This window comes from Leguminivora glycinivorella, chromosome 8, assembly GCF_023078275.1.
Source record: "Leguminivora glycinivorella isolate SPB_JAAS2020 chromosome 8, LegGlyc_1.1, whole genome shotgun sequence".
Lineage (NCBI taxonomy): Eukaryota > Metazoa > Arthropoda > Insecta > Lepidoptera > Tortricidae > Leguminivora > Leguminivora glycinivorella.
Window position 1 is genome coordinate 4,897,515 of NC_062978.1, and position 15,270 is coordinate 4,912,784.

Consider the following 15,270-nt stretch of genomic DNA (forward strand, 5'->3'; position numbering starts at 1 on the left):
ACAGCTACCAAAAGCTCATCCCCAGTCATAGATACACTATATAGATCAATGGTACTCCTAGCGACTACTACCGTGAAAATATTACGTCTTAAATAGTTAATGGAATTCCAAGACATATTGGAAATTCCACCCATGGTAGTGATTTTTCCCCCTTAATTTTATTTTAGTCATGAGTTACAATATTTTAGTTATATCAAACAAATTTCGACGATTTCGTATGCATTTTGGGCGAAAACTTAACATTCACTAAAGAGAATATTGCAGCAAAGGACCAACTTTCGTGACGGATCACGCGTAAACTATAAGTGCTAGAACCAAAGTGTTAATGAATGATTTGTAGTAAATTTATTAAGGATTACTTCGTTCCTACGCGCTTTTTCTGTATCTTCAACAGTTTTGTCAGAAATCGAGAAAAACCGCATTTTCGGCACTTTAAGGGAGGGTAGAGGGGTGACGCAGAGGAGGGAGGAGTGGGGAGGGTTGATGAAAAATAACTTCGGTCTATAATGTACATATTTCAATTTAAAAAAACCTTCCATTAATTATGCCGTAATTTTAGCTAATTTCCCCCTGCTAATTCACTGGTGACGACTTTCGCGCGGCGCAATAGAATTCAATGTCGGCTGCTCGCGTGCGGTCCTTTTGTTAAATGTAGGTAAGAATTTAGAATGGCGGCGTTTTGTGAACGTCCAAGGAGTGAGCCTTCTGTACTTGTACTATTATATATTCTGTGCCTATAGCATGCTTAGATTAGGTAAAGGAAGGATATAGAAGTAGGATGTATTATGATATGTTAAATCTTATTTTGAATGAAACAGACCAAATAATAAACCAAACAGATACATAGTAAAATTTTATTTTACAAGCAGTAACTCCAAGTCGTCCATATGTTTATTGTTATTAACCCTGGGAGTAGGGGGATTGCGCGTTGACATCCAACGAGAAGAATCCAAATTTTCTGAAAACAATTAAAATATTATTACTTTTCTAATTATTGATATAAGAAATTTTTCCCCTCACTAGCTCGGAAACACATGTTTTTGTCCTTTAATATCAGTGAGTAAAAACGCATTTTATCCACTAGTGAGTAAAGTAATTTGACCTTGACTTTGAAGTCAAATTAACTGCTTTAAAATTGATAAAAGTAGTTGAATCTAGTAATAAAGATGATTTACCACCTGTGGAAGCAGTGATAAACGCAGTTTTTGCGTTGTAGTTTCCTCGCTATAGTGAGGGGAAAAGTTTTGTGTTACACTCGGGTGCAATAGTACATTACTACAGAGGCCGGGACAAAGGGGGTTGCCGGCTCGCTCGGCCCGCTCGGCCGGATAGGTCTGAGGCGGGCAACCCCATTTCCCGCCGGGAATATACTTAATTTAGTGCTTTTCTCAAACATGGTATGAAATAAATAAAGTCTACTGAAAATAGTAACTTTGGATGGCTGTATCTCCTAAACGGTGCGTCGTAGCGCAAAAATAATCGAATATTCGTTCCCCTTTGATACCTCGTATACGCTTATAAAAAAACAAAAAGTTAAAAAAAATTAAAAAAAAAAACGAAAAAAAATTTTTTGTATGAAAACGCACCCAAAATCAAATATTGTCTAGGGCCCGTAACAGTTGCAGTCGGCACGTCTATAAAGCCCCTTATAGTTTTTTTTTTAATTGGCTAAATACCTGGATGTTATGTCACAATTATCTGTGTTTGGAAATTAAAAAAGAGGACTTAGCCGGCCTTGGCCTGCAAGGTTTGTATGAAATTCCATTATCTATCAATCGTCTTAGCCGCACCTGCAACGTCATACTTCGCTGCCAATTATAAGGCACATAACATCAATATTTCATACCATGTTTGAGAAAATATTATTACTTACTTTTCTAATTATTGATATAAGAAATTATACATTATGAAACTAAGACTAGGTATATTTATAATAATAAAACATAAAATTCGAGTTACTGTTATCTAAACAAAAGACAGCTCAGCATTTTGAATTATCCATTTTATATATTTATTTTGAACTTATAAGGTACAGCGGGGCAAATCTCGACTGGGGGGCAACTGTAACTGGTCCATTTTTTCCATGTTTTACAATGTTTGCATTATTAAATAGAGTGTCCGCCGGTTACATACACCGTGTTTTTTTTGTTTTCCGTTAAATTCGACACGCATTTAGGTTCATTCAGGAACCATCCTGTACGTATATTGCTTTTTGTGAAATTCGAAAAAAAAAATCTTTTTTAATTATAACATTTAAGTCATTGTCAAGTGTTTGACGGCACATGTCAAAACAAATAACACTAGGAAGGGGTAAGGGATGGCACATCCGTGTTCAGTTTTTTTTTTTTTTTCAATTATTCGATAACCGTAAGACCGTTTTCACATTATCCGATCCGATATCGGGTGTCGGAAGGATTTCAATAGAAAAAATCCAAGATGGCGCCTGTAATGTATGGGACATCGGTCCGACATTCGATATCGGATCGGATAATGTGAAAACGCACTAAGAGCTAATAGGTTAGTTTCTTAGAGAAATTGATTGTATTTGAAGTAAAGAATCTTCCCTTAAAGCATAGCTGGGCACCGTTAATCAAATAGTTAACTTCGATAATCGTTAATCCGTTACTTAAAAAGTTAACTTCGTTAATCGTTAAAGCGATACATTTCGGTAGATTTAACGGAAGTTAAAGTTAATCGATAATCCGTTAACACGTCATAAAAATAGGACTTCACTGTAGGTATTATGTATTTGTATTTACTAAGTATCCACCAAAAACCATTAAAACCTGTGACGCCAATCGGTAAAAAACCGAAATGTAATAATTACGGTCTCTTCGGTCTTTTACCGCCGTTGGTTGGCTAAATCCTAGGTTTTACTTCGGATTGGTAATTATTGGGTCATTCATGCGGTCGCGATCGTGGTGTGTCGGTTCTTCAGATTGAGATTTGAGACGACAACTCGATGCTGTGGGCCACGATAACTTGGTAGAGTAATCTAAGGCCCGCCGGACTCTAACTCGATGCGTCGGTTGCGCGATTTGTCTGTCATGCCTGATGATTGCACTCTATTCCCAGGTTAAGCCGTGGCTTGCGTGGGCGACGGTCGCGCGATGGTCGCGCGACGGCGATGCGACGCATACGAAATCAAACCTTATCGATATGGAAGTATGAGACGCGACGGCGACGGTCGCGCGACCGTCGCCCACGCAAGACAAAGGCGTTAGTGATCGATCTAGCACGTCTAATAAGATTTAGAATATCTCGAATAAGTGATCCAAAGTCGCCAATTGATCTTTAGACTGTTTATAACCGACGGATCTGCTTTTACCGATAAATCCTAGGTTTTGCCGTACTACGGGCTTTTACAGTAGCAGTCAGGACGTGGTATTCGCGGCGCAGCGAGCCGCTTGGGGTGCTGGATTAACGATTAACGGACTCGATGAAATTTAACGGAAGTTAACGAATCCGTTAACATTTTTTAAAGTTAACTTAAAAGTTAATCCGTTAACCGAAATGTTAACTTCGTTAATTAACGATTAACGGATTAACGAGTTAATGCCCAGCTATGCCTTAAAGTCAACGAAATCAATAAATACAGGGTGTATGGTAGGCGTGTTCAGTGGATACATGTAGAACTCAACATCATACTGTCATAATTGCCCCGCTGTACCTTAATCGAAATCACTTTAAGTGCACTGTGGACTGAAAAATATAGGAAAATTCTGATACAGATAACGAGTAGTCGAGTACCTAACGAGTATCAAGTTGAAGCAGTGAAAACGATAATCTCAATTGCCTGTACTTACCCAGTCTTATCAGTCAGGCCTCCCATCGGCAGGGTCTCTTCAGGGTCGCAGTTGATGGGCAGGATGACGTCGTGGTCGAAATCGCCTTCGCAACGGGCCGCTGTGAAGCCTCCGGAAGCGACCGACTCAGCGAAGTATAGGAAAGCCCTAGACACAGGATGAAGTGAGTATTCTAACCGGAAACGTTTAAATATACTCAAAGATCTCTTTAAGACGATATGGTAGGGGTCAATTCTCCATACAAACGCTCTCGACTATTTCCTCCCTGGTTTTTGAAGATAGAGCAATAATTTTTTCAACACAGATTGTTATTATTTTTATCTGTGTCGGACCGTTTTGATTTTTTTGATATTCTGCTTTTTAAAGACTCTAGAGCCAATCAAAAATTTCCAAAAACGGCCTTTTTCATTGTGGCGCAAAAAAGGTGTGATACTCAAGATTGGTAACAATTAACCAAAAAAGCTAAACGGTCCGACTTAGATTATTTCATTATTATTCAGATTCTCAAATTTCGTTCCGATTGGCTTAGAATAAATTTAAAAGTGGAAAATGTCTGCCTTGGGTGAGACTTGAACTCACGGCCTCTGGATCGATACTCCAGCGCTCTGCCAACTGAGCCACCAAGACTTCAACCAAGCCAGCGAAATTTTCCACTACTAAGGTCAATGGGACCCGTAGCGACATCTACCGTAAGAGTGTTAAACTTCTTAAACGGCAACCGGAGTTCCAAGTCATATTGGAAATTCACCAGTTACGATGCGCTAACCATGCCAAATTTTAACTTCTGATTAGCAGAAACGTCTGCAATCGATGCCGTTAGGCTTAGAATAAATTTAAAAGTGGAAAATGTCTGCCTTGGGTGAGACTTGAACTCACGGCCTCTGGATCGATACTCCAGCGCTCTGCCAACCGAGCCACCAAGACTTCAACCAAGCCAGCGAAATTTTCCACTACTAAGGTCAATGGGACCCGTAGCGACATCTACCGTAAGAGCCGGTTGCCGTTTAAGAAGTTTAACACTCTTACGGTAGATGTCGCTACGGGTCCCATTGACCTTAGTAGTGGAAAATTTCGCTGGCTTGGTTGAAGTCTTGGTGGCTCAGTTGGCAGAGCGCTGGAGTCACTCGGACCGTCCGCGCGGAGCGATTCGCACCGGACTAATATGTATGAAGTTCAGGGAGCGTTTTAGAGGGTGCGCCCACGGGCGACTTTTCGAAGCGACTTTTTTGTCGCGACCATGGGCTAGTATGAAAGTGCGCTCACGAAGCGACGCAACTTTTCATACAAATACGCAAGTCGCCGAGCAACTTTGTCGCCCGTGGGCGCGCACCCTTAGTGCGTTTTCACATTATCCGATCCGATATCGGATGTAGGACCGATATCCCATACATTTAAGCCGCCATCTTTGATTTTTGCCTTTGAAAACCTTCCGACATCCGATATCGGATCGGATAATGTGAAAACGCTCTTAGAGTGGCGCGGACGACAACATCAACTTCATACAAATTAGTCCGCGTGACACTAAAACCAGCCTAAGTCATAAGAGTGGGATGACAAAGAAGAATTAATATGCCTATTTGAAAATAAACTTTTTGATCTTATCAACCTACCTATCACGGCTGCACTCTCAGTCCACGAGCTCGCATCCGGGCTGGTAGAATCCATTGTGAGGGTAGAAATCGGAAATGGCTACGGGTTCATGCACACCGGAGCCGAACACGTCGGTGTGGATGGCCTCTGTGTAGCCACCGTCGGTCGGGAAGAATTGGTTGGTCGAGTTGAACCCGTGGCGGGTCGGGGCTAGAGCTGCAATGTAAGAAGAAAAGAGTTAAAGACCGTAATTATACAAAATCAATTGATAGTATACAATTATATACATAGATATATGTTGATATTTACTACGTCTATGGTGCAAGCGACGTGCATTCTTGGTTTGACATGGAGTTTAAGTACCATTGAGGTTGGTGTGCAGCACGGTCACTAGCCATGCACGCCGCCGTGCTTTGCGCGCGTCTTTTGTTTTTAAAAGTAGTTTGAAAATTGGCTCTGTCTAAATTACAAAGAAGGGAAATGATTTGTTGAAACCATAGAGTAATAGAAACAGAGAGAGCGTCACTGAAGACCGGCTGTGACCCAACAATGGCGGACATTTTTTTTTTACTTTTTTTATGGCTTGGTGGCGGAACACTCAAGCCAGCAATGGCAGACGGTTTGCGATGTGCAAACACGATTTAAAATCAAAATAATGATAATTCAGGTCAAGAGAAAATCAATTCTTCATTTAATTTATCAAAAATTAATTATTTTACATGAAATTTAGAAATATATTGTTTTTATATTCTGTCAAACAAGTCTGTCAGTAAATAAGAACTAAGAAAACTATAGGTATCCTTTTCTAGTATTTAGTATTCTAGTAGTATTCAGCTGTTTTTATAGTATCTCCAGCTGCTACTGCCTCTGCAGGGCCTATGACGGGAATGACAGGAGCCAAAAAACAGAGACAGAAACAGCGACGGAAGAAGAGAGCTGCCGACGCCCCTGCCCCTGCTTTACCGACGCAAACAGTGGCGCCAACTCCTGCCCCTCTTGACCATGGACTTTCACAGACGGCGCCTTTACCAACCTCTACACCGCCCACAACAAATCAACCGTGGACGAAAGTAGTGGGCCGCAAGGCAAAACGGAAGGCCAACCAGCAAACTGCGGCAACCAAACCGGTTGCCACACCAAAGCCTAGGTCTACGCCGAAACCACGAAAACTCGTGGCACCTCCGACGGCTGCTGTTGTAGTGGCCCTCAAACCAGAGACGGAGGCCACTTATGCCACCATCTTGGCGAAAGCAACGTCCTCGTTCCAATTAGCGGAAGTGGGACTAGACCACATTAAAATTCGGAAAACAGCCGACGGGGCTCGCTTATTAGAAGTCTGTGGCACAGATAACGGTAGAGCGGCCGATACCCTCTGTGAAAAGTTGGAAGGCCTCATAGGAAACGATGCCAGAGTATACAGACCAGTCATGAAGGCCGGCCTAAAGATATCGGGCATCATGGAATCCGCAACGACTGACAGGGCACAAGGCCCCAGAATGCACGGATAATCCTTTTTGCGCGGTGTGCCACCACGCTAAACAACCGGCTGGACACTTTATGGGGGGACTTCTGTGTAAACCTCCACTAACCAAGGGTAAGAATGACCCCGTTAAGACTCTGGGGTCAAACATGTTGAACGCCGAAGTGCCTAATAATGAGGGAACAAATATCATGGATTGTGATGCAACTACACCATGAAATACTACAGACGAACGCGAACCACTGCGCTCGCGCTCAAGACCTGCTAATGCAAAACCTGTTGGAGTGGGGTATTTCACTAGCTGCGGTGGCGGAACCGTATGTTGTCCCTCCGCGGCCTAACTGGGTAGGGTCCAGGGACGGCCGGGTGGCACTGGTGACCCCGGCGCTGGGAGAGACCCTAATGGTCATGGAGAGAGGGGAGGGATTCGTGATGGCTAAATTTAGGGGAATCATTGTGGTCGGAGTCTACTTCTCCCCCAACCTGCCACTGGACGCTTTCCAGCGCTTCCTGGGAGACCTAGAAGGGGTAGTGAGAAGAGCTGGCCGGGCGCCCATCTTAGTATTGGGGGACTTCAACGCTAAGAGCCGAGCGTGGGGATCCCCAAATACCGAACCCAGAGGAGTCGAAGTTGAGGTTTGGGCAGCGGCGGCGGGATTGGTTCTGCTCAACCGCGGCAACGCTCAAACGTGCGTCCGTTGGAATGGAGGATCGATAGTAGATTTATCTTTCGCGACCCCTGACCTGGCGGCGCGTATTACTGAGTGGCGAGTGGCAGAAGACGAAGAAACCCTTTCAGATCATTTATATATCCGCATGAAGGTCACTCTAATGCCAGGGGCCGCACCGCTCATTCCTGAGTGCCGACGGGTTGGGAGGGGAGGGTTCCCAAGGTGGTCACTTGGCCGCCTTGACAGAGAAATGGCGGAAGAGGCTGCCATCGTCGAGGCGTGGAACGCTCCCCACCCTCTTCAGGCGCCCCCAAGAGGTGTCGACGAGAAGGCCGACCACTTTAGAAGGTCACTGGAGATAGTTTGTGACGCTTCCATGCCCCGAGCCCGGCCTGCTCGGGGCAAAAAACAAGTCTACTGGTGGACCCCTGAAATCGCTGCCTTTCGCACGGCTTCCAATAACGCCCGGCGGGCCTACACGCGGTGCAGGAGGAGAAGGCACACTGCAGAGGAGGAGGAGCTCCTTCGCACCGCGTGGGCAGAAAAGAAGCGGGTCCTCCAGCAGGCAATCAAAAAGGCTAAAAATGAGGGGTGGGAGGAGTTCCTGGAAACCCTCAATAGGGACCCATGGGGACGCCCATATAGAATGGTGCGCAACAAACTTCAGAGCACTCCTCCTATAGATTCCATGGAGCCAGAACTCCTCCGACGAGTAGTCGAGGGCCTATTTCCGGAAGCGCCAGACTTTGTCCCACCGGCAATGGCCCCTCCAGTAGCGGAACCAGGGGAACCGCCCGTCATCCCCCCCATCACAGATGACGAAATAGAGTGGGCTACGAATCGGGTCAGGGCTACACGCAAAGCGCCGGGGCCGGACGGAGTGCCAGGAAAAGTGCTTTTCGTGGCACTTAAGTATCTTGGGAATCACCTCAAATCCCTCTTAGAAAACTGCCTTGAGGAAGGGCGCTTCCCGAGATGCTGGAAGGAGGGGCGATTGTGCCTATTACGCAAGGAGGGGCGACCACCAGACTCCCCCAACGGCTACCGCCCCATCGTGCTGCTGGATGAGGTCGGGAAGCTATTTGAGCGAATTCTGGCCTCCCGTATTCAGCGGCACCTAGTGGAAACGGGCCCGAACATACATGCTTGCCAATTCGGGTTCCGCAGAGGACGGTCCACCATAGACGCTGTAGCCGCTCTGAGGGACTTCGGGGTGCTAGCAGCCAGCCAGAGGGAGGGAGTGGTTGCGGTGTCACTAGACATCGCAAACGCATTCGGGTCCCTACCCTACACCGTCATTGGTGAGGCACTCCGTTACCATGGAGTACCCCGTTATCTGACGCGCGTGGTGGAGCATTACCTGACGGGGCGGGTAGTGCTTTATGAGCAGAGGGGTGTTCGGAGTGCGAGGGCGATGACATGCGGGGTTCCCCAGGGCTCTGTGCTGGGTCCCCTTCTGTGGAACCTCGGCTACGACTGGGTGATCCGAGGGTGCAGCTTCCCCGCATGATCACCGTGTGCTACGCGGACGACACACTGGTGGCCGTACGGGGAAAGGAGCTGGACGAGCTACTCAGGAGGGCGGCGGTGGCGACCGAGCTTACGGTGCAACGCATAAAACTCCTGGGGCTACGAGTCGCCCTGCCAAAGACCGAGGCCATGGTCCTCGGACGGACGAGAGGGTGGGGACAGTTGCCGGAGGGCACTTCAGTCAGGGTGGGAGGTGAGTCTGTCCAGGTCAGAGCCCACATTAAGTACCTGGGCCTTGTCCTGGATAGGAAGTGGACCTTCGAGGAGCATTTTGCTAGACTGACTCCCCGTCTTGTAGGTGCTGCTTCGGCCTTGGGTCGCCTACTGCCTAATCTGGGGGGGCCGAATGCTCCATGTAGGCGGTTATACGCAGGAGTCGTCCGGAGTATGGCGCTCTATGGTGCACCGATTTGGTCTGGACACCTGACAAGACGCGCAAAGGTATTGCTCCGGCGGCCCCAGAAGTTCGTAGCTCAGCGGATGGTGAGGGCCTACCGTACTACCTCTTACGCAGCGGTATGCCTCCTCGCCAGCACTCCACCCTGGGAGTTGGAGGCAGAGGTACTAGCGGAGAGATACCGACTGAGGGCAGAAGCCAGAGGGCGTGACGAGCTCCCGGACGCGGAGGAGGCCGAAAGAACGTCAAGAGCAGCCGCGGAGCGCCTGCGTCAGAGGTGGAGGGTTACCTTGGAGGATAGCCACTATGGAACCCGAACTATAGAGGCTATTCTCCCAGTAATGGACAGGTGGGTTGATCGGAGGAAGGGCGCCCTGACTTATCGGGTCACGCAGATAGTGTCCGGACACGGGTGTTTCGGACACTATCTGCATAAAATACAGAGAGAACCGCGGCCTCAGTGCCACGAGTGCGGTGTAGCGGACGACACGGCCCAACACACTCTGGAAGAGTGCACTCGTTGGGCCGTGGAAAGAGCTACCCTCAGGGCAGAGACGGGAGCGGCGGACCTCTCGCTACGCGGCGTAGTAGAGACTATGCTGGGTAGCGAGAGAAAATGGAAGGCGGTGGCCTCCTTCTGCGAAGCAGTCATGTCGCGGAAGGAGGAAGCAGAGAGAGAGCGAGAGGCAGCTGTTGACGCTCCTCCGCTACGACGAAAGCGGCAGGGTCGAAGGCGGAGAGCGTACGCTCGCCTCGAGCCCTAGAGGGGCCATGCCCCATATGTGATGCCGGGAAGGGGGATCAAGCGTTTCCGATCCTCCTTTACGATGCGGGTGCCCTGGTCAGGGCTACCGGAGAGCGCAGTGGTGAAGTGAAACGTTCCGAACCCAGTGCGCTCTCACAACGGAAAAGAGGGTGAAATGCCGGAGTGGGTTTAGTGGGTAGGGCCGTTTCTCCCCTTCTCGTCAGGAGAAGGGAAAGCAACGGCGAGTCCCACACAGCGTGCGCAACAGCATTCCCGCACTTTGTCGCCCGTGAAAAAAAAAATGTAGGACCGATATTATCAACCTACCTATCACGGCTGCACTCTCAGTCCACGAGCTCGCATCCGGGCTGGTAGAATCCATTGTGAGGGTAGAAATCGGAAATGGCTACGGGTTCATGCACACCGGAGCCGAACACGTCGGTGTGGATGGCCTCTGTGTAGCCACCGTCGGTCGGGAAGAATTGGTTGGTCGAGTTGAACCCGTGGCGGGTCGGGGCTAGAGCTGCAATGTAAGAAGAAAAGAGTTAAAGACCGTAATTATACAAAATCAATTGATAGTATACAATTATATACATAGATATATGTTGATATTTACTACGTCTATGGTGCAAGCGACGTGCATTCTTGGTTTGACATGGAGTTTAAGTACCATTGAGGTTGGTGTGCAGCACGGTCACTAGCCATGCACGCCGCCGTGCTTTGCGCGCGTCTTTTGTTTTTAAAAGTAGTTTGAAAATTGGCTCTGTCTAAATTACAAAGAAGGGAAATGATTTGTTGAAACCATAGAGTAATAGAAACAGAGAGAGCGTCACTGAAGACCGGCTGTGACCCAACAATGGCGGACATTTTTTTTTTACTTTTTTTATGGCTTGGTGGCGGAACACTCAAGCCAGCAATGGCAGACGGTTTGCGATGTGCAAACACGATTTAAAATCAAAATAATGATAATTCAGGTCAAGAGAAAATCAATTCTTCATTTAATTTATCAAAAATTAATTATTTTACATGAAATTTAGAAATATATTGTTTTTATATTCTGTCAAACAAGTCTGTCAGTAAATAAGAACTAAGAAAACTATAGGTATCCTTTTCTCTAGCACCCTAAAGAAAAGGATGCATATAGTTTTCTTTGTTCTTATTTACTGACAGACTTGGTTGACAGAGTATAACTATAAAATAATGACTCACTGCACCATGTGCAAACACTATTTAACAGAAATACTGGTCACACTCTTGTTTTGCAGTTTGTTGGTTTATGATTATGAACATTAATGAATATCGTGATTTTACGTATAATAACTTGATAATGTATTCATTTGCGCATGAAAAGTTACTCCGAACTTTTTTTTGTTTCAATTGTTGTAAATTTTTACACAGTTTGATAACGCATGTAGGCATATATTCTTATTTTTCTGGAGATGTTTTCGCCACGGGCGCCTCGATCCGACTGACGGGAGATTAGTGGATGAGGTCATAGACAAAGCTATCAATGTGGATGATGGAATCACAGGTTTTTCTTCGGAGTTAAGTATCCGTCCATAGAATTGTAGGTTCATGGTTGAAACAGTAAAGTTTTCTGTAAATACTTAATTGTTATATTTCCGCGTGTACAAATGTGTAACTGTAAATATAGGCTATTTTCATGTATAGGTACAGAGTGAAATTTACATCGTGACTATGAATCGTGTATAATATTGTCATTGCCCGCGTTTTTAGATCCGATCCTCCTGGAAAGTTGTTCAAATAAAACTAAGTAATCAGTTTGTGTTTTGTATTTGTATTTGGTCATCTAATCGTGTATCAAATCAACCAAAAATGTGGCACCATCCTAACCAGCATCAATTTTTCTTGATGTTTACCGAGGTAAGCTTTTTCATATGATTTATTGTATACAGAATTAAATATATGCATTTCCCGTTGGGTCGGCGAACTCCGCAAAACTGCGGGCCACAACTGGATGAGACTAAGCTCAGGACCGGGAGAAAGTGGCGTACGGCCTACTAGAAGAGAGGCCTATGCTCAGCAGTGGGCGATAAAGGGCTGGTATGATGATGATAATTGCTTACCAGTAATGAAAGGCACTTGTCCGTCGAGGTTCTTGCCGATGATGCCGCTGAGATGGGCACCGACTTCGAAGCCGATGATGTGGTACTGGTCAATAGTCGCGCCGGTCTGCTGGTTCAGCCAGACGATGAAACGGGCCGCGCTGTTAGCTGGGGATAAAAAGTAGTTATGAAGAAATGTATTCTGCAAAGTAGGTCTCAAGGGATATTTCCATTCGGAATTCCACAAATACATACATACATATAACCACGCCTGTATCTCATAAAGGGGTAGGCAGAGCACATGAACTACTAAGTTTCAGTGTCACTCTTAACAAAACTTATTGCACTGGAAGCATAAGGACTCTAGGCATGAACCGCCACGCTTTGGCTATCCTTACTTTGAAAATTTGTTGTTGAAACGAAGATATTGCCACTTTGTTATACAGATGCCATACAGCGTGTCCACACACTTGGTACTTGTGCCAAATATTACCAAACACAAGCAAAATACAGTAGTCCCACGCTTAGTGAATATGCCAATTTGTCGAACACCCCTTATTTGAATAACCACAAAATTAAAATTTTGAAAAAAAAACCAACATAAATAGTGAACCGATTTTAATGAAACATGGCTAAGAACACTCCCGATTAATTCAGTTTTCAAACAAAAAAAAACTAAATATAAATTGGTTCATCCGTTCGAGAGCTACGATGCCACAGACAGACACACACACACAGACAGACACGTCAAACTTATAACACCCCATCATTTTTGCGTCGGGGGTTAATAAGACAAATACCGATGCCGATCAGACATCAAACAGAACAGGTATGGCCACTACACGTTGGTATTTTTGTTTCTTTGTCAATCGTTGTAAAACTGACATGGTACGATTGTGTAACGGCCCGGCCACGACATTGGTCTAAGCGCGACAGCGATAAGCGGCAGCCATACGTGCGAATGAAAAGTCCCATCGCTGTATCTCACTCCAATGTATGGTAGCCGCTCACCGCTGTCGCGCCTAGACCAATGTCGTGGCTGGGCCGTAACTATTTAAGGTGCTTACCGCAGAGTGGCACGTTGTGGCTGATGAGCACGTTCTGGTCAGTGGTGCGGGCGCCGGCGCTCCAGTCTAAGGCGATCAGGTTCACGTCCGCGGCAGACAGGATGGCTGAAATAGACAGTATCAAATTTGTATTTAGACATTGTCAACACAGTAACATAACATTATCACTTCGAAGCATTGGCAAAAAACTTGAGACTCCTGCGTAATGAATGGTATATCGAAAATTATGTTTATTTTGCGAGCAGGCGTTCGCCTCGTACCGTACCGACGAGCAGCAACCACTGGCATCACTGCTAATCGCCAAAATTGGTGTGCTGGCATGTAGGTACTTGTATTATGTCAAAATCGATATGCTGCGTAGAGTACCTATCGTACCTGTCTTTATTGGTCTGCCGTATTGGCGCGACAGCATTTCGATCGCCACGTAGCGTCAAAGATTGTCACTTCGGCTTGAAAATAAACTTACATATAAAAGTAGAATAATTAAGATCTCGTACCAGGGACCAGAGCGGTGTTAAAAGCGGAGACGGCATCGGAGTCCCAGCCGTGGACGATGATGAAGGTGCGGTGAGCCGGGTTGAAGTTGGAGCCGATGAGCGTGGGGAAACCGAGGACCATGGGCTGGCTGACGCTTGGGTTTTGCCTGTGATTAATAATTTACAATTATTTAAACCCATACACGCTGAAAGCGGACCCCAGGCTCCCATGAGCCGCGAAGAATAACGCAAGGAGGATGATGATACGCTCACTGCTGGGCGCATGCTTCCTGTCGCAGGTGAGAGGGCTCGAACTAGTCCCCCTGCTGTGTCACGCTTGTCTGTGTCTCTTATCTCTCCCATGGTTCTTGAATAAGGGCATCAAACTCGTTGCTTTTTAGCTGCCTAGCCAGAAGGACACATTACCTCCATTTTGACGATTAAGTATGGTGATTATGTATGTGACATGCGAAAACGTTTCGTAATGATTTTAGAAATATCACAACTTGTAGAATAGGTTCAATTATCTGCTAAAATTGGACATTACACCAACATTCGAGTGTTTAATGCCATTCATTATGTAGCTGTCACATAAATTATTACTCACCTAGTGAAGAGATGGTATACATTTTGCGAATCGGGCAAGTAGGTCGTCTGAGCCGCCGCGCCCGAGAACACTAAAAACAATGCGTGTTTACGTTACCACAACAAGTCCAAATATTAGTGACAAATCAATTTCAAAAATATATAAAAAGTAATTTCAACGGCAAAAAACATTTTGTATGTAGTATACTGTACCTACTTATACTTCCTTTTAAATATTTGTTGTTGATGATGAAAAATGTACTGATTCCTTTAGGTTTAGTTGGAATACCAGAAATTATCGTAAAAGTATCGGAAGCGAATAAGAACATTAACAGACAGACGGACAGACAACAAAATAACCATGATAAGGGTTCCGTTTTTCTATTTGAGGTATGGAACTTTAAAAATACGAAGAAGACAGTGTTGATGATTATATCATTTGAATATTATGCAGACATATAAAATATTCGGTACCTGCAAATGCAGCACACAAAAAAACCGCAACAGTAGACACCATGGCTCCAGTTGGCAGAATGCTGGCGATCTTCAGGCCAGTGGCCATTTTATATTCATATGTTATCAATTAAAATTTATTGCAGATTTACTTATCATCTAATCGGGCTTTATTCACAAAAAACAACTTGCTCGATGGCATTAGTATCATGTAACGTGTAATGCCAATTTAATCTAAAATCCAAACGGCCTTGTACTTCGTGTTGAGTTTTCACTGTGTAACCGCATTATTTACTGATAATGGAAATCTCTTTATCTATTGCATAACATCAATGTATAAAGAAAATGTGTAAAATTATACGGACCTATGCAATACCTCTGCTGAACATAATTGAATAAAATTA

The 15,270-nt window shown here is 45.4% G+C and overlaps 1 protein-coding gene across 1 annotated transcript; it reads right to left on the reverse strand.

The window, feature by feature from the left end:
* Positions 1-10,551: 10,551 nt before the first annotated feature.
* LOC125229191 (lipase member I-like) lies at positions 10,552-14,962 on the reverse strand. Its single transcript, XM_048133984.1, has 6 exons — positions 14,888-14,962; positions 14,436-14,505; positions 13,850-13,995; positions 13,353-13,457; positions 12,307-12,453; positions 10,552-10,742 (listed from the first exon to the last, which is right to left on the reverse strand). Exons 1-6 carry the CDS (start codon positions 14,928-14,930, stop codon positions 10,564-10,566), a joined length of 690 nt encoding a protein of 229 aa, XP_047989941.1. The 5' UTR covers positions 14,931-14,962; the 3' UTR covers positions 10,552-10,563.
* Between the last annotated feature and the right edge of the window lie 308 nt (positions 14,963-15,270).